The 23,908-nt window shown below is 37.9% G+C and overlaps 1 protein-coding gene, 1 long non-coding RNA gene and 1 pseudogene across 5 annotated transcripts in view; 2 read left to right on the top strand and 1 right to left on the bottom strand.

Annotated features, from left to right (window-relative positions):
• The window catches only part of DMXL1 (Dmx like 1), a 124,568-nt gene extending 116,855 nt beyond the window's left edge, over positions 1-7,713 (bottom strand). For all 3 annotated transcript variants that reach the window (XM_081133425.1, XM_081133424.1, XM_081133426.1), the window contains exon 1: positions 7,073-7,713. In XM_081133425.1, coding sequence (XP_080989551.1) covers positions 7,073-7,159 — 87 coding nt within the window. In that variant the 5' untranslated portion in view covers positions 7,160-7,713. The remainder of the gene's footprint in view (positions 1-7,072) is intronic.
• A 329-nt stretch (positions 7,714-8,042) lies between these two features.
• LOC308554540 lies at positions 8,043-22,066 on the top strand. Its single transcript, XR_013998412.1, has 4 exons — positions 8,043-8,282; positions 12,360-12,424; positions 20,970-21,144; positions 21,534-22,066. It is a non-coding gene; the product is annotated as an uncharacterized lncRNA (long non-coding RNA).
• On the top strand, positions 12,529-12,810 carry LOC308554435 (prefoldin subunit 4 pseudogene; annotated as a pseudogene). The gene has a single exon. The product of its transcript is annotated as a prefoldin subunit 4 pseudogene (transcript).
• Positions 22,067-23,908: the final 1,842 nt, after the last annotated feature.

Consider the following 23,908-nt stretch of genomic DNA (forward strand, 5'->3'; position numbering starts at 1 on the left):
AATATTGTTAAAATGTCTACTGTACCCAAAGCGATCTACAGATACAATGCAATCCCTAGCAAAATTCCAATAGCATTTTATAAAAAGGAAAAAATCCTGTAATTCATATGGAACCACAAAAGATCCCAAATAGCCAAAGCTATCTTGAGCAAGAAGCTAGAGTCATCACACTTCTAGTTTTTCAAACTATATTACAAAACTATAATAAAACAGTACAGTACTGGCATAAAAACAGACACATAGAACAAAGAAACAGAATCACAAGCCCATACATAATAAACCCAAGCATATATGATCAACTAATCTTCGACAAACACATCAAGAATACAAAATAGGGGAAGAATAGCTGGGAAAACTGGACAGCCATATGCAAAAGAATGAAACTGGACCCTTATCTTACATCATACATCAAGTCAACTAAAAATAAAGACTTGAATGTAAGAACAGCTACTATAAAACTCCTAGAAATAGGGAATGAGCTTCCTGACATTAGTCTTAGTGAGGATCTTTAAAAATTTGACACCCAAAGCAAAAATAAACAAGTGGGACTACATCAAACTAAAAAGCTTCTGCGCAGCAAAAGAAATGATCAACAGAATGAAAAGGCAACCTACGAAACAGGAGAAAATATATATTTATTTAAATCCTCACCTGAGGACATGTTTTTATTAAGAGAGGAAGCAGGAGAGAGAGAGAAACATAGATGTGAGAGAAAAACATCCATCAGTTGCCTCTGTATGCATCCCAACCAAGGATCAAACTTACAATCTAGGTATGTGCCCTGACCAGGAACTGAACCCACAACCTTTCTGGTATAAGGGACAATGCTCCAACCAATGAGCCACTTGGCCAGGGCTGGGGAAAAATATTTATAAACCATATCTGATAAAGAATTAATATCCAAAATATATATAGAATTCATACAACTCAATAGCAGAAAATCAACCCAATTTAAAAATGGGCAAAGGACTTGAATAGAAAATTTTCCAAAAACATATAAATGGCCAGTAGATACATAAAAAGATGTTCAACATTACTAATCATATAGAAAACAAAACAAAACCACAATGAGCTATGACCTCATATCTGTTCAAATGATCATAAAAATGACAAGAGAAAGCAAGTGCTGGTGAAGATGTGGAGAAAAGGGAACCCCTGTGCCCTCTTGGTAGAAATGCAAATTGGTATAGTCACCATGGAACACAATATGGAGGTTCTTAAAAAAATAAAAAATAGCCTGGCCAGCGTGGCTCAGCAGTTCAGCATGAACCTATGATCCAGGAGATCACAGTTCGATCCTCAGTCAGGCCACCTGCCCGGTTGCAGGCTTGATTCCCAGCAGGGGGCATGCAGGAGGGAGCCGATCAATGACTCTCTCTCATCATTGATGTTTCTACCTCTCCCTCCCTCACCCTTTCTCTCTCTCTGAAATCAATAAAAAAATTAACTAACTAAATAAATAAATAAATAAAATAACAAATAAAACTATCATATGATCCAGCAATCCTATTTCTGGGTATATATCCAAAGATGATGACATCACTATCTAGAAGAGATATCTACACTCCAATATTAATTGCAGCATTACTCCCCATAGCCAAGACATAGAAACATTCTAAATGTCCATCAACAGAAGAATGGATATATACAGTGCATTATAATTTGGCCATAAAACAGAAATTCTGTTGCCCTGGCCAGTGTGGCTCAGTAGTTGGAGCACCATCCTGTGCACCAAAGGGTCGCAGGTTTAATTCCAGGCCAAGGCAAATACCCAGGTTGTGGGTTTGCTCCCCAGTCAGGGCACATGCAGGAGGCAACTGATTGATGTTTCTCTCTCACATCAATGTTTCTCTCTCTCATTCTCTCTCACATCAATAAAAAGATCCTCGGGTGAGGATTTAAATAAAAAAAGAAATTCTGTCATTTGTGACAACCTTGAGGGCACTATGCTAAGTGAAATAAGTCAGACAGAGAAAGACAAATACTGTATGTATGTGTAATCTAAAAACATTGTACTAATAGGAACTGAGAACAGAATGGTGGTTGCCAGGGGGAGAGGAGAGAGGGAAATAGGAGATGCTGGTCCAAGGGTACAAACTTACAGTTATAAGATGAATAAATTCCAGGGATGTCATGACAGGATGGTGACCATAGTTAACAATACTGTATTGTATACTTGAAAACTGCTATGAGTGTAAAGCTTTAATATTCTCACCATAACAACAGAATGGTAATTGTGAGAGGTAAAGGATGTGTGAACTAACCTTATTGTGGTAAACATTTCACTACATATATATATAAAACCATCACACAGTATACCTTAAAACTTACACAATGATTTATGTCAATTATATATCAATAAAACTGAGGGAAAAAGAGAGATAAATCTGTACAGATAATCCAACAAGGTATCATCCAAAAATCACTTGACAGAGACATATCCTCTTACAGCTAGCTCTAATAATTATTAAAATTAATTCAAGTCTCTAGAGTTTCTACAACATAATGAGGTAATAAAGAAGTATACACACACACACAATAAATAGGGAAAACAATCTTTAATTTAAAATGGACTGTGTGATTTTAAAATAATCTACCTGCCACTAAATTCTTTAATAAAAATAATCCATCTACCTTGTTTTAAATAAAAACCTACAATGTAACACAACATATAATATTTCTAGAACAAAATCTAAAGCTAGTTTTACAGATTTTTCTTAAATAAATTATTCTCAAAAACTCATTTCAAGGTGCCCTGACTACATTCTGGAAGATTATCAAAACCATAGGAACAGCACTGGTTTATCAAATAAACTGTCATGCTACTTACTCTTCAAAATTAATATGCATATATTACAATTGGTACACCGCTGCTTCTGACTGTAATCAAAACAATCTATGACTAACCAATGAAAATTAAATTGACAAATGAAAATCTTTATTTTCATTAGGTTTACTAACTTTGAGACTAAATGAGATGCACAGGAAGAACTGAGATCATATGTGTGCTATCAAGCATATAATTAAAACATGATTTTTAACTTTAAATTTTGGCAGACAACCTTCTATAATATTCTAAACTTCAAAAATTACCCAACATTGTAACAGTCAGTATTCTAATTTGGAAATCCTGTGATTCTGTAAAACATTCAGATTTCCTGTTTTTATAGTTATATTTTAACCAACCATATCACGTAAATAAATATTCCAAAGAATTTCTTCCTGGTATATTTCCTGGTTAAATAACTTACATTTGGTATGTTGTAATTAACATTATTCTTGCTTTTAAAAACGTTAAGAATTACTTCACTAACCTTAAAGGCACTTTAGTACTATTTAAAACACAGTATTTTAAAACAGGCCAAAATTTTAAAACAAAGTCTAATTTAGAACTCATAATGGCATATGAGTACCACAAAAATCTATGTCCAAGTTCGAACAGGATTAAACCCTCCTCCCCTCCTGTATTTTCTCTGCCCACAAAGACCTACATTGCCCCTCAAGAAAAGAATATTTCCATCCTCCCACTTTTAAAGGATTCTCTAAAGCAGCTATTTTCAACCGCTGTGCCATAATAATTTTTAAAACATGCAATACCTGAATAGTCAGGGGCACTAACCTCTTTTCCCTTAGATTGTCAAATAAAAAAAATGACAACAGACAACACAACAATAGCCATCAGGTGTGAATGCCCTGTACTGAACCATAAATACATAGGTCATATAATGGAGTTACATCTTATTGGTCAAGTAGCATAATAAGGTTGCATCTGATTGGTTAATTCTTGGTACCAGAAATCCTTATATATGAGTATAGGCACCTGACTTTTTAAAAAGTCACTTTGGAGTAAAAAGGGTAGGTAATTATTATTTTTTTTGTAAATCAGCTATTTTTTGTCAGGTCAGCAAAAAATATATTTTTTGGTATGCCACTGAATTTTAGTAATTAGTTTATGTGAGCCATGAGGATGGAAAATCTCAGCTCTAGAGTGAGCAAAAGAAAAAGTTAAACTAAAGGATGCTTACTATGACAGAAAGTTGAAAAAGGAGAACACTAATTGTCAGTCAGTCTCTTGACTTCTAATATGGGTATCCTGAGCTGGGAAAACAGAGTTTTCTAATCTAGACCTATAACATGTTTACTTTCCCTCCTACAGGTGTTTAAATTCCATACTAGACACAGGAAGTCAAGTATTAAGACAATCTGCCTCATGGAAATTACTTCCATTTCATTCAAAACTGTTTCAACACTAAGAATGAATAAACTACAAAATGAAAAAAAGGAAAAAAAAGGAGTCCAAAAAGTGTAAAAGAACCTGTGCTGGATATAAAACTAACTGTAAGAGACTGGCCTGGAAATCAAATCCAGGTAATGATTCTACTATTAGGTCTCATCAGTACTTCAATCACTGTTCTAGATGCTTACAATGAAATCGTGGAAGACATATACAAAGCAAGACTGGTTAATGATACAATGAAGTCCAAATAAAGCGCTTTGAAAGTATGAAATAAGATCACTGCCTACTAGAAGCTTTCAGACTAAGAGCAAAGTCAAAATCATTTGATGCCAGTTTAAGCAATAAAAAAGTATCTAATCCTTGGACATACTAACTATATTAGTAATTGCATATTTTAAAATCTAGACTCTGTGAAAACTGGCATTCAATTTCATTTCCATTTAAAACCTGTCACACTTTATTGGGAAAGCAGGATCTCAACTCTTGTAATCCTTGGAAACCAGAACAGGTAAAATATCTGCAAACACGCAAAGGGAGGTATTACAAACATGGGACTGTCTTCAGAGAAAGCATAACATACCAGGAGGAATAAAAATTCTTCATGAGGGACTGCAAGAGGAAAAGCTCATGTCCTTAACTCAAGTAAAACTGAAACTTAGAGATACTTTTTTTAGTCTGCACATACCACACACCATTAATGTTTGCCATTTTCCTATCAAAGGAAAAGAATTCAAAATCCAAAGAGTTTAAAAATAACATTCAAATGGTAAACAATAAATAGATTCTGCTTTTAACATGAAAGAAAAATGGGTAATTTCAAGAGAGGTAAATTTAAGATACATATAGTGTCCAGGAAACTGAGGGCAAGAAATTTTAATTTATAACAAAACTATCAACGTAATGTTAATGAGTCAGGGATGAATTGGCTGCAAAGGAAAAAGGTGACTGTTATCGCTTCTCGGCCTTTTGGCTAAGATCAAGTGTAGGAAAAAGGTGATTGTTAATCCTTAAACTACCACCAAACTATAGCGAACTTGGTCTCTTTACACTAAACAAAAAAATAAAATTATTTTTACTGTATTTACTAGAATGTTTCCTGAGATCTAGAAGAAATCTGCAGTAGGCTTGGTGGGAGAAGATTAAAGCCTGGTCTATGGAAATGGACTTTAAAATTCAGCAGGAGGGAACAAGTTACATGATGGTGTAGGATAACTATATAAGGTTTGGCAAATTAACTCACCTCTCCTTTAAAATAACATGGAGGCATTCATCAAGGTTTTATATATACTTTATATGGGTCATCTAGGTATATAAATAGGCCAGCATATTGTATATGCTTTGAAGTTCACACCACTACCTAGATTCTTAACACCTTTTTTTAGAAAAAATTCTTAGAATTTACATAGGAGGAAGCACTCATATAACTTTGGGAGATGGTAGAGAATGCAATGTTACCATCCTATAATCTCCCACTAGGAAAACCTCCTTGAGTAAATGCTGTTTATTTCCTCCCTCTAAATAGCAAGAGCAGAGAGCAACGTCCAACTACAGTTGCTCACTGAAACCCTCAGAGTTCACTCTTCTGAGTATTCTGGCAAGGCTAACATTTAGAATTAGAATCTCTAAACTGCTAAGGTCAAGTGCAAGCTAAGGTGTGCATGTGTTACTCTACTGGGAAGGTACAGACTGCTTTAAAGCAAAGTATTTGGTTGGCATAGATCTAAAGACACAATTCAGGAATTAAATGCCTGCATCATGTTAAATAATGACTATTATTTATTCTGACTAAGACCCCCCCAAAAAAGTCAAAAGTAGGCAGAAAACGTGGATACCAATCAAGCTGTTTACTTTGTTTCACTTATTTATGTGAACTTTAGTTTTACTTTTAATGACAACTAAGTAATAGCTACACAAGAAATCATCAGCACTGTATGTTTAGATATAGGGTATCATGTGAATACTGACTTTTAGTTTGAAGTTATTATAAGAACTATAATTAAGGCAGAAAATTCCACTATACTTCTAGTAAGTAGGCAGAAATGTGGGCCCTCTTCCTTCCAATATCTGGGTAAGACTAATGAAAAACAAATCAATTTCAGTAAACCTTAACCTTGAATTACCACTACATATCAAAAAGGAGTTTTACTCAAAAACAGTAATACAACTTTTAGTAATTAATGTGAACAATCTAAAATAAGTAGGTGTCCCAGGATTACTGAACTGTTACATATGGAATTCAAAGGGCTGCAGGAGTAAATTATTTATGAAATATTTTATTTTCTAAAGTTATTCCTCAATGAAAAGCACTGTTTTCATTGTGTTTTTAACTGGTACTAGTTGTTAACAATTAGTAACTGTTTGAAGATACCCACTCTTTCTAACTACAAGGATACCTGACCTTAACTTAGAAGAAGAAATGAAGTCAATCCCAACGATTTCTAAACTTGACAGTTTTAGCCTATGGAGCGGGGTAATAAAAAGCACCTCCCCCTCCCCCTGAAAACATTACACAACGATTTTTGTTTAAACGACTTTGGCCAACCATGCCAGCCCAAGGACGTCAGATTAAACACTTAAAATATCCTACAGAACATTCTAACTTCAAGTTCAGGCTGTGCGCAGTGTGCACCTCAGTGACCGACAGGTTTCTGCCTCTCTCTGACCCTCTCCAAGGCCAGGTGCGCCCGGCCCCAGGGGGCGGGGACCTCTGAGCCGACCCAGGGACCTCCGCCGGGGCCACGACGCGGTCTCGGCGTCTGCCCGTCACTCCCGGCCGAGCCCGGCTGACTCGGGGACCGGACCCACCAAGGCGACGCAGGAGCCTCCCGTACTTACCGTGAAGCGCTGGTCGCCGACGCTGCCCACGGAGAAGCAGTGGTCGCCGGGGTTCACAGCCCCGGTCAGCACCTGGTGCAAGTTCATGTCGGCGCCTTAGTCCAGCAACGGACACCGCGGCCGGCTCATGCCCGGGATCGGCGGCGGCTTCCCTCCCTCCTTGCCTCAGGGGCGGCGGCCGAACTAGGGCGGCGACCGCGGCAGCGACGGGCGCCAGGAGCCGGAGCCGCTCAGCCGGGGCCCGCAGCTCATCCCGAGCCCCGGCAGGCGAGGCCTGGAGGGGGCGGGCCGGCGAGCGGGCGGAGCGCCGCGCTCGTCGCGCACCTGTCACAGCCGGCGCAGGCCCAGGTGAAGCTTGCGGGTCGCCTCAGCGGCGGCGACCGCGGCTACCTCACCGGCCAGGAAGGCCGCCCTGTCCACACACTTCTGGGGTCTGGGTGGGTGGCAGTGACCAGGCCCGTGTGGAGGACGCAGAACCCGCTCGCCCTCCCCGCCTAACCAGTTCTTCCCCCGCTCCCGGGTCTACCAGCCCTATAGGCCTTGGCCGCTCAATACGCGTCGCTAGGTTCTTTTGGCCGAAATATCGCGAGATCTCCCGCGGGGTGGCGGAGTACTGTGGCAAAAAAGTGCAGCGTACGGATGAGCAAGCGGATGTGAAAACTCCTTTTCTAGTCAGGTGCTGGCCAATCCCGAGCTCCGGTCCACGTAGGGCTCCGCCCACTGCCGAGGGAAGACGGGTCTCTTGGAGGTTTGAGAGCTCATCTGTCCGTTTGAGTGTTGAACATAAGCAGCCTAATAGAAACATAATGAGCCAGAACGAGGTGACAGTTTTCAAGTTACGCTTTAGGTTGGGGCTTAATGTGACTTTTGCGCCAGAAAGTTTAAAAGGGGGCAGGAAGTGCGTCAGAAATGGAGTCGCGGAGTCCTCGGTCCGGATAGAGACTACAAATCCCAAGAAGCACCGCTCCCTGGGCGGCTTCCGAGTACACGAAGCGAATGTCACTCTGGAAGCGTCTCGGTCCCGGCGTAATAGTGCGGATGTTTCCAACTTGCCCAGCAGGATAATTTTGAAAGGTTTAAACGCTTGACAAGTACTAAAATGTTTTCGCCTAAGTTTACCTTGAACATGCATTTGAAGCCGTGCTGTAATAATCCTGCCCCAGCCTTGCGTTGAGCCTTTGCTTTGGAAAAACCTAAGAATTCCAAAATGGTTAGTGTCGCGCTTACAACTGTGAGATTCCAACTCTCCTTGTATTTTCACACAGGTCTTGTATTATTGATAAACATTTGTTTCCATGTCTCCTCTCATGTACTGTAAGTCTCTTCAGGACAGACTGGGTCCTGCTAGTCTCTGCATCCCCAGGGATCCGTCTAGCACAGTGCCAGGTCTAAATGTGAGTGAATGTAAGCAGGGGCTCTCCACCTAAAAAGTAGTTTTTAAAAATTACTCAATTTATTTTTATATACGTTTGTTGTGGTTGGAAAAAAAAAAAAAGCACACTAGTATACTTGTATGGAAGGAGTACTGTTACTTTTATTACATTTTGCTTTCCTTAAGTTTTTTGCAATGTACATTGACTTTGTTTTGAAGTAGAAAGTTACTTAAGAAACAAGTTTAAGAGCCATCTCCCTCTTTTAATTTGAAAGGTGTAAATAAGTTTCATTATCCCAGTCTCTTCATAAAAATTAGGGACTTAAAACTTAACTTGTCATTTTAAAAAACTGGTTTTTTGAGTTCTAACATGCTTACCGTTTAATTTGTAATTTAATTATTAACCCAAATTTTATTTATTTTAGACCCTAACTCAAGAATTTTCAATGTTCTGCATAAAGTTTGTGTCTAGCTCTAAAGCTTCTTACTCATTCCATTCTGCCCTGTTTTGGGGTTGAAACCCATGCCTGATAACTATATGATCATACTAACCAATGTCAACCCAATAAATTTAATAAATTTAATAACAAATAAATAAATTACTTTAGCCTCGAGGTAGACTATGTGAGTTTGAATCCTGGCCTAACAACTCAGACAAATTACTTAATCTCTCTGTGGTTTACTTTTCTTATCTATAAAGTAAGGACAGTAGATTTTTAAAAATATAATTATCATGAAGAATAAATGAGAACAGTGTTTGGCATATTATCAGAATTCAATGGATGTTAGCTATTTTATTATTACTCTTAAATAAACCTAACATTTTAACATATACTTACTCTTTTTAAGGTTTTCCAAATAGTGTCAAACTTCAGTCCAAATCAAATTTTCCAGGAATGTTTAAGACTGCCTCAAATGCTCTTGAGGCCATCCCAGTCTGTATCCAAAACTATGGGACTACAAATGCTAATGAAAAGCAAGAGCATTCTTTTGCCTCTGTCTACTGTCCACAAAGAGTTGACTATGTATTCCATTGGCAAAAATAATTTATTCAGGAAAAGATTGCAATCCAGTACGTGCAGCCATGGTGAGTCACACAGAGGAGGGCAAGAAGAAAATTCTTACTGGAGAGGAAAAAGCAGTTGGGGGGGGGGGGCGGGAGATGACTGTTGTAACCCTAGAGCTCTGTGGTAAACATTGAGTTCTTCCTGCAGGGCTTTCCATAGGGATGAAGGGTGTGAGAACACTTTCCACAGGCCCTCCTGATTCCTGTCTTGGTTAAGGTCTCTGTCATAAATTTTGCTACCTCTTATTTACCAGAAATACTCTATATTTTATTAAATTGCCCATTAAACCACTTATCTTTGATATACAGCAGAATAAACTATTTCAATGAAACAACTAAATGCTGTAAATTATCTATTTCTTCCACTGCAACTCCAGCCTACTGTCTGCTTTTATACAGCCTTTGAACTAAGAATAGTTTTTACATTTTTAAATGGTTGAAAAAATCAGTAAAAGAATACTTCATGATACATGAAAATTATATGAAACTCACATGTCCATTGATAAAATTGTGTTGGAACACAGAAATGCGTAGTGTCTATGGCTGCTTCCACACTTCAACTGCAGAACTGAGTAGTTTCAACAGAGACCATTAGAGCCTGCAAATCCAAAAGGATTTACTATTTGGCCCTTTAGAGAAAAAGTTAGCTGACTCTGTGCTATGCTGTGTTGTTATAGTACTGCCTGACAGCTTAATTAGCAAAACATTTAATGTTAATGATCACACAAGCATCTTTAAATATACCTATTGTATGAATCTCTGATTTCCCAATATTTATTATAGAGTAGAGTAGATACTCCCTAATAGGTTAATGCAAAGATGAACATAGACAGAATCTGACTTACATATATATAAAAGTTTCCTTGAAAGAACTTCCCAGAGAGGTGGCCATAGATAATCCCTTTGCTTCCGTGCTACTGCTCCTCATAGATCACCCCCTGTTACCTCTTCTTAACAAGGGTCTATCCAATTCTAAACCCAATCCTGACTTCTTATGCAACTTGAGTGTCACTCTGACCTTGTGGCAAAATTAGTAAGGCAAGAAAATGGAGGAGAAGGTAAATTATACATGTCGGCCTTTCATCTTCCCCTCCCTGTACCTTTCTAACCAGAGATACAAAATCACAGGGAATTCTTGAATCTAATTATTCCCTGAACTGTAATTTAATTTTATCATTCTTTCCTTTGAATGTTCAAAGGCTGTGTGCTTTTATGTGTTTTTTTTTTCCTTAATTTGTTTTGTTTTGTTTCTTTAGTTTTATTTCTAAGAAATAAAGGAGGAAGCATGGCTGTAAAAAAAAAAGGGAAGTCTTTAAAAAAAAATAAAATTCTGTATATTTTGCATTGTTACTAGCAGCAAAATCTCTTAGAAAACCAAAGTGCTGCAGTTTCTAGACTGACAGGCCAAAGAGAAGTTAGGCTTTCTTCAATGCTAGTCTTAAAGAGGAAGGGAGACTTTTATTAAAGGCTCAAAGGTAGTGACGTGTAAACTCTGAGATCCTTGTAGGAAAAAAGAAGCCTATAGGAAGCCAGCTCAGATTGAGAAGTAATCATGCCTCTTCCTCATTCCCTGATTTCCTGATATCCTTATGACTACCCTCCTCCCTGTTACCCTCATCCTAAACTCGTCAACATAATCCCTGTCCTCCCAGGGCCTATGCCACAAGAGCCACCAATAGAAGCCTCAGTCCCCACTGCCAACACCCACCCAATAAATGAAGAGGGTTAGAAGTAAAGGGAGTCCCTAATCCCATAACTAAGGCTGAATCAGGGGGACTGTGTTGCTGGAAGTTCACATAAGCATTTCAAACTCATTATCTCATAAAAATAATATGAGGGTCTCTGTGCAACTAAGACATTGAGTGCCCCAGGAACCTGCCCATATTGCCAACAGCAACCTTACTATAGCAAAAATCAACCAGGAATATTATAGGTCTAATAGATATTTGAGCAGTGATACAGGACCCTAGTCATCATTTTAATGTTACTACAGAAAAATTAATTACAATACCTCTATTATTTGGAAATTGTCAATAAACACTCTTGGTTCACACATTCGCTTGCTCACCTGGAAGTTTTCTCCACCCTTAAGCATTTAAAAGGCAGTTATTTAGAAAAGCTACTGTTTATTAAACACCCACTCTACACTGTAATAAGTACTTTATCTTATTTAAATCTCAACAACCCTATAAGGATAATATTTCTGTTTTACAAATGAAGAAACCTAAACTTAAAGAGATTAAATAACTTGCCCAAGGTCACGTTAAATTTGTGTCCACTCACCATCCAAAGATTTGAACTCAGATCTCTAGGACTGCAAAAGCCCTCTAAGTGTTCTCCAAAAACCCTTGAATCCCAAGGTGAATACAATCAGAGCCTACCACTTATCCTCTACCTGGCTAGGTAAGAAGAGACAGAAAAGGTGAGTCGACTTCTTTAAAATGGGTCTTCAGCGATTCTCTGGTAGAAGAAAAACATCTTTTAAAACAATTTTCTTCTCTCCTTTACAATGGAAGGAAAGCTCACCTCCTTACCTTGACCTATTCCCAAACTATAAAGGCCAGCCTTTGTTAAAATGTAAAATAAACATCTCCAACCAAAAAGCTCCCTGATACTCAGTCGATTAGGTAGATATTCACTTAAAGGCAAATACTTCTAGGAAAGTTTTTGAACTACCAGTAAGTCACAAATATCAATTGTGCCTTTTATCAGATGTAGGTCTTCTTGGACCTATTGGAGTTTACATTAGGAGGAAGCAGAAGTCAAGAGATGTAATTTTGCTCTCCCTCCCTTTCTCCACCATAGTGGTTTGCGTGGTTGACTCTGTTCCTTTCCATGTCTTCTCACAGAACTTTCAGGATCAAGTATTACTGGCCATGAAGATGTCAGTGTTACTTTTGAAGATCAACAAAAGGTAAACAAATTTGCATGGAATGCAAATAGAATCACAGAGCTGAAGGAAGAAATAGATATAAAAAAGAAACAACTCTAAAATTTAGAAGATGTTTGTGAGGCATCATGCTTGCAGATGATGACTGTCTAATAATACCCTATCAAATTGGTGATGTTTTCATTAGCCATTGTCAAGATGAAACACAAGAAATGTTAGGAGAAGCAAAGAAAAATTTGCAAGAAGAAATAGACACCTAAGAATCTAGAGTGGAATCAATTCAGCAGGTGTTAGCAGATTTGAAAGTTCACTTATATGCAAAATTTGGGAGCAACATAAACCTTGAAGTGATCAAAGTTAAACATTTTGTAATACTTTTTAATTTGTTTAATAAACTTAAATATTGTTAAAATGATAATTTCCCTTCCAATGATAAGGAAAGCAAAACTTTCTGTTTTAAATAATTTTTATTTATTTAATGGAAACTTGCCTATTCCATGTCTTGCTTATTTATTTTTTTATATTTTTAAAAGAGGACAGTATTGCCCTAGCCTGTTTTGTTTGTTTGTTTGTTTGTTCTTAAATATATCTTTATTGATTTCAGAGAGAGGAAAGGAGAGGGAGAGAGAGATAGAGACATCAATGATGAGGGAGTCATTGATCGAGCCCACAACCTGGGCATGTGCCCTGACCGGGAATCAAACTCCGATCGCCTGGATCCTAGGTCGACGCTCAACCACTGAGCCACGCCCGGCCGGGTGCCCTAGCCTGTTTTGCTCAGTGGTTAGAGTGTTTCAGGCCTGCGGACTGAAGGGTCCCAGGTTCGATTTTGACCAAGGGCACGTACTTGGGTTTCAGGCTCGATGCCTGGCCCCATTCCACGGCTCATGTGGGAAGCAAACCATCATTGTGTCTCTCTCACATTGATATTTCTCTCTCTCTCTCTCTCCCTTCCACTCTCTCTGAAAAGCAATGGAAAAAATATCCTTAAGTGAGGATTAAAAAAAAGAGAGGACAGTATTCATCTATGTATTTTGCATAACAATTATATCAGCCCAGCCGGGCATGGCTCAGTGGTTGAGCGTCGACCTAGGATCCAGGCGATTGGGGTTCGATTCCCAGTCAGGGCACATGCCCGGGTTGCGGGCTCGATCAATGACTCTCTCATCATTGATGTTTCTATCTCTCTCTCTCCCTCTCCTGTCCTCTCTCTGAAATCAATAAAGATATATTTAAAAAACAAAACAAAACAATTATATCAAATGTAGGGGTTTTATGTCATGTTACTAAAACCAGTTAAGAAAAAAAAGCAATTACTGGCCAAGTAACAAAAGCAGAATTGTCCCATTTCCCAATGGGTTCAGATGGAATCTGGTAATAAAATCAGGTACAACTCCAAAAAGAGACATTGGAGAAGAACCAACGTGGGTCTACAAGGAATCACACGTGAGATGGCACACATATTTATACAATGTCAGGGTCACCTGCATCTTACTGTATCACTCTGAAGACATAACTACTTTCTGGACAGTTGAACTTATTTTATTGGTAAAGTGATTTTTCTCTTTGTTTCTATGCTTCTACACTAGTAGGTTGGTTCAGTAATAAATATGTGAGAACTTTTGTTTGGAAAAAAAATAAGTAATTTTAAAAGGAGAGGTCACATGGAAGATAATAGCAGGGAGTTTTTAGTCAGGAGCAACTTGTGGGCAATGGACTCTGGGACAGGAATGAAGAGAGACTATCCCAATGAAAATCCCAGAGAGATTTTTGGGGATAGCAACAAATTGATTCTAAAGTTTTATGAAGATGGCAAAAGACCTAGAATAGCCAACATAATATTGAAGGAGAACTAAGTTGGAGAACTGACACTACTCAATTTTAAGACTTATTAAAATAAAGTTACAATTATTAAGACAGTGTGGTATTGGTGAAAGAATAGACAAATAGATCAATGGAACAGAATAAAGAGCCCAGAAATAGACTCACATAAATATAGTCAACTGATCTTTCACAAAGGAGAAAAGGCAATACAGTGGAACAAAGATAGTCTTTTCAACAAATGTTGCTGGAAAAACTGGGCAACCACATGTAAAAAAAAAAGAAATCTATACTCAGACCTTACATCCTTCACAAAATTAACTCAAAATGGATGATAGACCTAAATATAATACACAAAACTATAAAATTCTTAGAGGATAGCCTAGGAGAAACTAGATGACCTTGAGTTTGAAGATGACAACACCAAAGGCATGACTCATGAAAGAAACAGTGGATAAGCTGGACTTCATTTAAATAAAATATTCTGCTCTGTGAAAGACAATGCCAAGGAAATGAGAAGACCACAGACTGGGAGAAAATATTTGTAAAGGCACATCTGATAAAGGACTGTTTTCCAAAATATACAAAGAACTCTTAAAACAATATGGAAAAAAAAAATTGGTTAAGAAATGGGCCAAAGACTTTAATAGATACCTTACCAAAGAAGATATGCAGACAGAAAATTAGCATATGAAAAGATGCACCAGGTCATATCTTATCTGGAAAATGCAAATTAAAACAACAATGAGATACTACTCTGATACATATCTATCAGAACAGTTAAAATCTGGAACACCGACAACACCAATTGCTGACAAGGATGTGGAGCAACAGGAAATCTTATTCATCGTTGGTGAAAATGCAAAATGGTACAGTCACATTGGAAAACAGTTCAGCAGTTTCTTATAAATTAAACTTACTCTTAACCATATGATCTAGCTGTCATTTTCCTCAATATTTACCCAGAAGAGTTGAAAACATATCCACACAAAAATCTGTGCACAGATGTTACAACAGCTTTATTATAATTGCCAAAACTTGGAAACAGCCAAGATGTCCTTCAGTAGGTGAATGGGTAAATAACCTGTACATTTAAACAATGGAATATTATTCAGTGCTAAAAAGGAATGAGCTATTAAACCATGATGAGTCATGGAAGACCCTTAAATGCATATTACTAAATGAAAGAAGCCAATCTAAAAAGGCTACACACTGTATTATTTTAACTATATGACATTCTGAAAAAAAGCAAAACTGTGGAGACAGTAAAAAGATCAGTGATTGTCAGGGTTTTGGGGTGGTAGATAAATAGGTGAAGCATACAGGCTTTTAAAAAGGGCAGTGAAAATACTCTGTATGATACTATCAAGATGGGTACATGCCATTATACACTTCTCCAAACCTATAGAATGCACACCACCAGGAGAATCACTTTGGGTGACTGATATGTGTTGATGTAGGTTATCTGCTATAACAAATTCATCATTTTGGTGGAGGATGTTGATAATGGGGAGGCTAAGCATGTGTGAAGGTAAGGACATTTAGGAAATCTCTGTTCTTTCCTCTTAGTTTTGCTGTGAATCTAAAACTTCTCAAAAAAAAAAAAAGTCTTAAAAAGTGGGAGGGAAAGTGCGATTTGGCAAATCATCAAAACCTACCACTTTTCTCTAGCTGAAAAGGTGAGGAGAAATAGGGGAGGTAAATTAATTAACAGAAACCTTGGGAATGTTTCTCAAGCATGGGGAATAATTACAAAAGATTGATATATTCTAAAAGCAAATGAAACAAAAGGTGCATGCAGGAAAAAATCGGTTTTTAATCAATTAGATTATAAACTAAGCTTATCAGGAACTATGCTTGCACTCCCTCATGAACATATTACAGAATAACTAATGAGGCAGAACATAAAATTTTCCAGCAAAAGAAACTACTGACCTCTTTTCTGCCTAGGACACCAGAGCAAGTGCCCTTGAAGCAAACTATGTCTATCTAAGAGTTACTTAAGTGGCTCCTTTAATTATGCAATATAAGCTGAGGCTATTTCTGCATAAAGATGGGAGAATGGAGTGGGTCACACACTCTGTTCACCAACATAAAATTAAATAACAAAATGTATATATTTAAAAACAGCAAAATTTTGTCAGTAACAATCACATTGGGAAAGAAACACCACCTCATGAGATAAACCAAAGAAAGTGATGGCCAACTACACAAGTAGAAGATTCTGCTGAGGCTTACTGCGGCTCTGCTTTCATCTCCCAGAAGCAATCCCCAAAGTTAAAAACAAATCATAAGAATTTTCTCACAAATCTCATATTTAGAAAGAAGTGGATTGAGAACATATCCTTTTATCTCTCTCTTTGCCTAGAAGACTGGAAATGGTTGCTAGAGAGTGGTAGATGGAAAGAGAAATGAACAGCCATGACCTGTGTTGCCCCTCACTGGCCAGTGTTTTTAGGTTCCAGAGCCCTACCCTGAATTTGGGGAAGTGACAGTGGTAGTTTCCATGAGAATGGAATTACAAATCTACTTTTAGATTTCATAAATCTTCAAAACCCCACTGTAGTACATGCCCTTAACCTCTAGACCATACTGCCTCACTTTAGATTCCCTGGCCACAGTAATTGACTCAGGGATGAACCCCAACTGGGTCAATCAGAATTCTTCTCTGGGATGTTTTTGCTGCAGCTGGCAGTGAACTTGTGCATTTTTGGAAGAAAGGACCACCGTCTCTGATCATAGATGATGCCTGAGTGATTTAGGAAAGAGTGAAGAGAGTAAAGTAATTTTTTTTTTAAATTCTCACCCAAGGATATTTTTCCATTGCTTTCAGAGAGAGTGGGGGAGAGAGAGACAGAGAAAGAGAGAGAGAGAGACATCACCGTGAGAGAGACACATCGATTGGTTGCCCCATGCAATAGCCTCACTTGAACCCTTGGTCCAGACTTATGTAATGCCCATTCTACCCAATTATGCGAGCTCAAATCTTCCCTACCAGCTTTTTTCTTTTTGCATTCCCTCTTCCCTCCTCCCCCTCCTCCTCTTCTTCCTCTTCCTTTCTCTTTTTCTTAAGTTAGTTTAAGTTTGTTTCGGGCACTTTGGGTCACAAGATTAATACATGGTAACTGACACTCCAGCCAGCATGAGCATTCCAATTTTGCTGACACTGGAAAATAAAAGCACATGAATTAGCAGAGAGAAGAGCAACAGCTATGGGAGAGAGGCACAGAAAATGCTTTATGCATAACTTGACATAACTGGACTCAATTGTTGCCAGTAGGATTTTTAAAAATAAAAGTAGAGACACCAGGTAGAAAATTAATTCCACAGAAAAACATCTAACAGGGGTCTGAACAAATAGAAGAAAGCAGAGTTGTGGACTGGATGAATTCATCTGATTTCACCTGCTGATTTTTTATTTTCTAGAAGAAAGGAAAGGAGAAGATTTTAAAGAACGAAATTCAGTAAGCAGCTTTCTGAAAACCCTTATTTCTGTAGCTGAAATTGCTAGAAATTCAAATGGCCACAATACTATTCTCTGTGTTCTGGAAGAACACTGCCATATTCTCTCGGTGCAGAGGCTTTTGATTGTAGTTCCTGGATCAAAAGCTTCCATAGAAAGAGCTCCAGGTTGTAAATAGTGCTTTTATTACAGCACATCTCTCTGAACCTAAAATGGATTTTCAGTAAATAGAGTTTTTTGCTTTCTGAATCTCCAGAACTAGAGGTAGTTTAAAAAACAAAACAAAATAAAAAACCAAAACAAAAAACACGCTTTTTTTGTTGCATGTGGAAAGTCACTTTTGTTGTACATATTTCTGAGAAAAATAAATCACATCCTCATTTGTGTTTGTCAAAATTAAAATTAAAAAATGTATAGGATGATATTTTTACACGTTTCTGACTTTTTATTATAGATAATGAAGTTTGGTGTCTAACATGGTGTGTATTTTTTGCTTAATATTCTTTCTAAAAGTTTTTATCCTGTAAAAGAAGGGGGAGGAAATTTTGAAAGTTTCTCGTAGAAAGTAGGAAAGGAGACAGGCTGCTGATTAACAGGGTAACTATAGAGGGGCTTTAAAAAGTATGTTTCTTGGGAAAAAACAACAACACTATGCTGCTCGATGTGTAAACAGAATGAAAGTCCAAGAAGAAAGAGAGCATTGGATTAGGGTTACAGAAGGTCTTTGGTGGCTTTCAGGAATGCATGAAAAGAACACAAGGAGGCATTAGCTGGCATTGTCTTTGTCTTTGTACTTATTCATTGTCGTTTTCTCAAGCCAGGTCCTGAAAAGAGGGTAACTCTGAAGAAAATTACAAGGCTCTGAAGACTTAGTCCACCATGAGGGACTCAGTCCTCCAGCCAAGCCTTGAATCTGACTTAGATACTGAGAACTTTTGAATAAATAAAGACATATGTCTTTCTTTCTCTTTCCTTCTTTCTTTTTTCCATACTTCTACTTAAAGTCTTTTGAAGGGCCCAGAAGTTTTATTTGTATTTATTTATTTATTTATTTATTTATTTATTTATTTATTTAAATATATCTTTATTGACTTCAGAGAGAGGAAAGGAGAGGGAGAAAGAGAGATGGAAACATCAATGATGAGAGAGTCATTGATCGAGCCCACAACCCGGGCATGTGCCCTGACCTGGAATCGAACCCTGATCGCCTGGATCCTAGGTCGATGCTCAACCGCTGAGCCACGCCCGGCCAGGTGGGCCCAGAAGTTTTAAAAGCTCGCTGATATCTAGAAGGCTGTGACTGGAAGAGGTGCTAACTAGAGAATACCTAGACTACAATAGATAAAAAGCACAATGCCTCCCTAGGCTTCATTCAGTCAAAGAACAAGTTCTTTCTAGCACTGACCCTGGACCACTATCCCGAAGAGTCTAATTAGTCTGCTTCCCTGACCTTGATTACTACCTTTAAAAGAGGCTTTAAAGCCTGTTGTCTCCTAAACTTGCCAAGCCCTGCTTCCTCGATCTAGTCAGCAGTCTTGCCCTGCCCAGACCTCTTGCTCTCTGACCACACTGCTTAGCTAACCCTATGTGGGTCACACCCTACCGCTTATCCCTCCTTTAGGAAGGCCCATTTAAAAGCTAGCTCCTTACACAAATGGAAAGACATTAAATATTCTTGATGGAGCAAAGACCAAGAAATAAGGAATCAAGAGTAGAGGGTTTAGACTTGGAAATAGAGACCTTTGGCCGGAGGGGGTGGAGCTGGAGTAAGAAAGGTTAGACTTGGCAGTCTATCCTTTCTGCGAAGTAGCATACGAATCCTTTTCAAAGAAGGAGTGTGAATTTTATAGTATGTGAATTATGTTTCAATAAAGCTGTTTTAAAAAAGGCACAAATGTAAGGAGATGGGATAAAATTAGAAAAGTATTGACTTTAAAAGTTACATTTATATTAGCAAGGCAGATCCTGATTATGGGTCCCCTTAATGATGTTTCTATATTGAATGGTTGCAACTGCCTATATGTTCTTCTCTTCCTTTCTCATTGAACTATTAGATTGCTCCAAAGGTGTCCATAGAACCTGTTCAACTTTGTAGTGGTCATTCCAGGCAAGAAACCACATGTTGCCAAACCAACAAATGCAAACGTGAAGTATAAACAAAATATTCTAATGCATAAATAATATTTATTTAAGATTTTTTAAGGCTATGTATATGCAGACCATGCAACCAGTAGTGGCTTAAATAATGGAGATATATAATTGTATCATTATAACAAAGATAGTTTCAGGATGGTACAGCAACAAAATGTGGATTTTCTCCTGATGGGCACGCATAGCAGCTCCAACGTTTCTCTCACCAGAAAGCACACAGGAAGGATGGGGAAGAAAAAGGCATTTTCCTCACTTTCTACTTTTTTCTAAAAAAAAAAGAAGTTTTTATTGATTTCAGAGAGAGGAAGGAAGAGGGAGAGAGAGACAGAAACATCAATGATGAGAATCACTGATTGGCTGCCTCCTGCACGGCCCCTACTGAGGATGGAGCCCGCAACCCGGGCATGTGCCTTGACTGGGAATCGACCTCAATCTCTTGGTTCATGGACTGAAGCTCAACCACTGAGCCACACCAACCAGGCTACTTTTTTTTTTTAACCAGGGTGGAAAGTCTTCCAAGGAATTTATTTACCAAACAAACTCCCTATTATATCTCAATGTCCAAAACTGGGTCACATTGCAAACCCCTAGCTTCATTGGAGGCTAGGGAAATGAATAACTGGCTTTACAAAGCCTTAGAGAAACAAGTGCAAGAAAAGAGGGGACTGGAAATTATGTAACTGTTTGCTACATAATTCACTGGGAAAATGTATAATAAAGCCAAAAAACATGTGCTTGAGGATCTTCTGATGTGAGATTTCATTCAAACTAAGGTAAGGCTTAAAAACAGGATGAAAATTGGAGAAGAAATAGCATACTCGAATAGCAGACAAAGCTTCATAAACCAAAACATGAGCATATGAAAATATGTTATGACAATAAAGCTGATTAAGATAGCTTTGTGTTTTGAATTCCACTGAGTTTGGGGGGACTGTCGATTTCTTGTAGTACCGGTTGTTCCAGGAATTCTCCTGTGTCACCTCCAGAGTAGATGCCTGGGGCCAAGAGTCTGGATGTTTCTATCTCAAACAAGTTAGATGAGTGTTTCTAACAACCACTCCTAATAATAATATTTATTTTTCTTTTCACCTTACTTTCAAATTGGGTCACATTTATCATCTCTATATTTCTCAGAGGTTTTAAGGAAAACACTACAGATCCTAAATGTGATACTACAGAATGAAGAAGAGTGCTGATGTTTGGAGAAATGTAACCCGACTCTTAGACCTTGCAGCCCTGTAAAATGAAAAAACGTTGCAAAACAAGACAACTGGTTTTCATTCAGACTGGACTAAGTCATGGTGTGAAAGTATGTTCTTAATTAGTAACTGCCAAACTTAAAGAATATCCTTTGTACATTTTCTATGACACAAAATGATAAAAGGAACCACACCGGTTTATTTTTTCAATGTCATTAATAAATGGAGATATTGTTCATGTAGTCTAGCTTTAATAACTTTTACTACGTTGACCCTTGAGTCTTTATTTTTAAAGAAGAAAACTAGAGCTGATTAAAAAGAACACTTTATGCACTATGATGAGAGTCTATAGTATAGAAAAAAGAAGTTATTAGACACTTGCAAAATTGAGGCTTCAATTTCTGTGTCCTTTCCACTGTATCATAGCTTACTTCCTCTAAGGATAAATAGGAAAATTATTACCAAATTCTGCTTATAATTAAGAATATTCTTTCCAAAGATTGCACACAAAAGACAATAAAGAAGAAAGCAGGTTCATGATTAAGAGTCTGTGGGGACCCACTTGGAACCCCAGAGTTGATATGAAGATTATTTTAAGCTGAAGACATTTGAGATTCACCAGATGCAGAAAGATGCCATGTTGGAGATTTCCTTATTAAAAGCAGAAACTTTTGGGAAATGAAGTTTCCATAAGTTCCCTCTTCTGGCAGCTCTTACTCCCAGGAAGAAAATCAAGAGTAAACCTGCAATGAATCCTCCTCTCTGGGGAGTTTTAGAGCCTTGTACAAGAAAGACCACCAGGACCTCCACAGACAAACATTATCACAAACTTTTTATCTCTGCTTCGTTCTTCTAAAACCCATTTGTCTCTCTTAAAGAAATTTATTTATTCTTCACATAAAAGACTTTTCTTCCCTCTCCTTTTCCCTGGCTAAGTTAGATATATAAGCCTCTAACTTTAGCTGTTTAATGAGCTACCCACTTCTTTTGTTAGTTTCCTTATGCATACGAATAAACCATTTTTCTTCCGTTAATCTGTCTTTTGTCAATTTAATTTGCAGGCTTCCACTTACTATAGACAAGAAGGTGGAGGAAACGTTTTTTTCCTCCCCACAAGTCTGCTAGTTTTCACATGTGGTGCTGTTGGCATTCTGAGGGGACAGTTCTTCATTGCATTGGAGTATTCCATAATTTCAGGACTTTAAGTGTCCCCGGCCCCTGCCAGCAGTGCTCACAGGCCCCCACTCTGCACCCCCTCCATTTCCCAATGGATGCATCTACACTGACACATCATTATCACCCCAAGACCATAGTTTATATTACGGTTCACCGCTGGTAATGTACATTTTATGGGTTTAGATAAATGTGTGATGACTTGTATCAACCATTCCACTATAATAGAGAGTAGTTTCATTGTCCTAAAAACCCTCTGTGCTCCAGCCTCCTCTATTTTTATATGCTAAATCTGGCAACCCTAACCTAAAATCTCTCTAAAGAGGTGGTATTGTCCCTCATGAGAACTACCTTCTCTCAGAAAGAGCGTTGCCAACTTGCTGAACATTCTAGAGTTCAAAATGTCATTCATTCATTCATTCATTCATTCATTCATTCATTCATTCAGCAAATACTGATTTCCAATTTTTAAAGTGTTTAGTAGGTATCGTATGCTTCACTAGATGTTGCGAAACACAGAACTAAATAAGACATAATCCCTAATCTTCAGGTACGGTTGAATGCTGGCTCCCCCAAATCACCTACACCTGTTGGTAAGACAAAGCTGAGTTTAATGTTTACTCCAGTAAGAGAGTACAAACATTATGACAAGAGTCTTAATAGTGTCTCAGATAGGGAAGGGCAAAGTTGAGGTATTTATTGAGATTTTTGAAGTTTGATTTAAAGCAAGTTTTTTAACTCTGGGGGAGAGGGGTGTTGTTAAGTAGGACTGGGTGTGGATCATTATATGAATTGCAATGATGTTATAGTTTAGAATTGGTGGACACAGCAAACTGAGGATTTTGTGGCAATTTGGGGCATGTAAACTGTTGTTTGATACCTTCTATTGAAGAGCTGATACTTCTCCCAGGAAATCCACTGTTTGACATTTTCCTATAGATCAAAATAGTTAATTCTTGTCTGCCTTGTCCTGAGAAAATTAGCAGTTATCCTGGACAATTATGCCCAGAATTTTACTGAGACACACCTTTTGTTGTGTTTTGAAAATAACCTAAGGCTGAAGACTGAGTCTATCTCTCTATTTACTGTTTTAACTCAGAAAGGCCATAAGTTTCCCAAAAGAATTTATAATGTTATCAAAATAAAGTTTATTAGCTAGGACTGGATTTATAAATCCTTTACTTCAGACAGACTATAGGCTTATAGGCTATTCAAAACTTTGCCAGGCCAGTAACTAAGACACAATTAAGAGGATTCTTGGGTGTCACTGGCTTTTTCAGGCAGTGGATGGCCAACTCTTCTGAAATAACAATGTCTTTGAACAGTGGTTGTTAAAAGCAGCTATATGACTTGACTAAGTCCTTGGTAATGAAACCTCTTCTTTGGGAACCTAAACATGAACAGACCTTTTGTAAGTTAAAATGAGCCCTTCAACAGCCTCCAACTGTGGTTCGTCTAACAACAGTAGTCACAGTTGCTAAACGAGTAGAGACATCAGCAACTTGTTTTGGGGCCCCCTTTAAATTTGATGTTCTTTCATGCTATACAGTCTTTGATTCTCACTGAACACACATCACATTTCTTTATAAATAAGCTTACCTTCTATGAAATCCTATTACCTTCTGTTATATATTTCTGATCATTGTTATACTTTATTTTTAATTTTTAAAAATTTTTATTTATTGATTTTACAGAGAGAGG

This window comes from Miniopterus schreibersii, assembly GCF_964146895.1.
Source record: "Miniopterus schreibersii genome assembly, chromosome: 3".
In the NCBI taxonomy this organism is placed as follows: domain Eukaryota; kingdom Metazoa; phylum Chordata; class Mammalia; order Chiroptera; family Miniopteridae; genus Miniopterus; species Miniopterus schreibersii.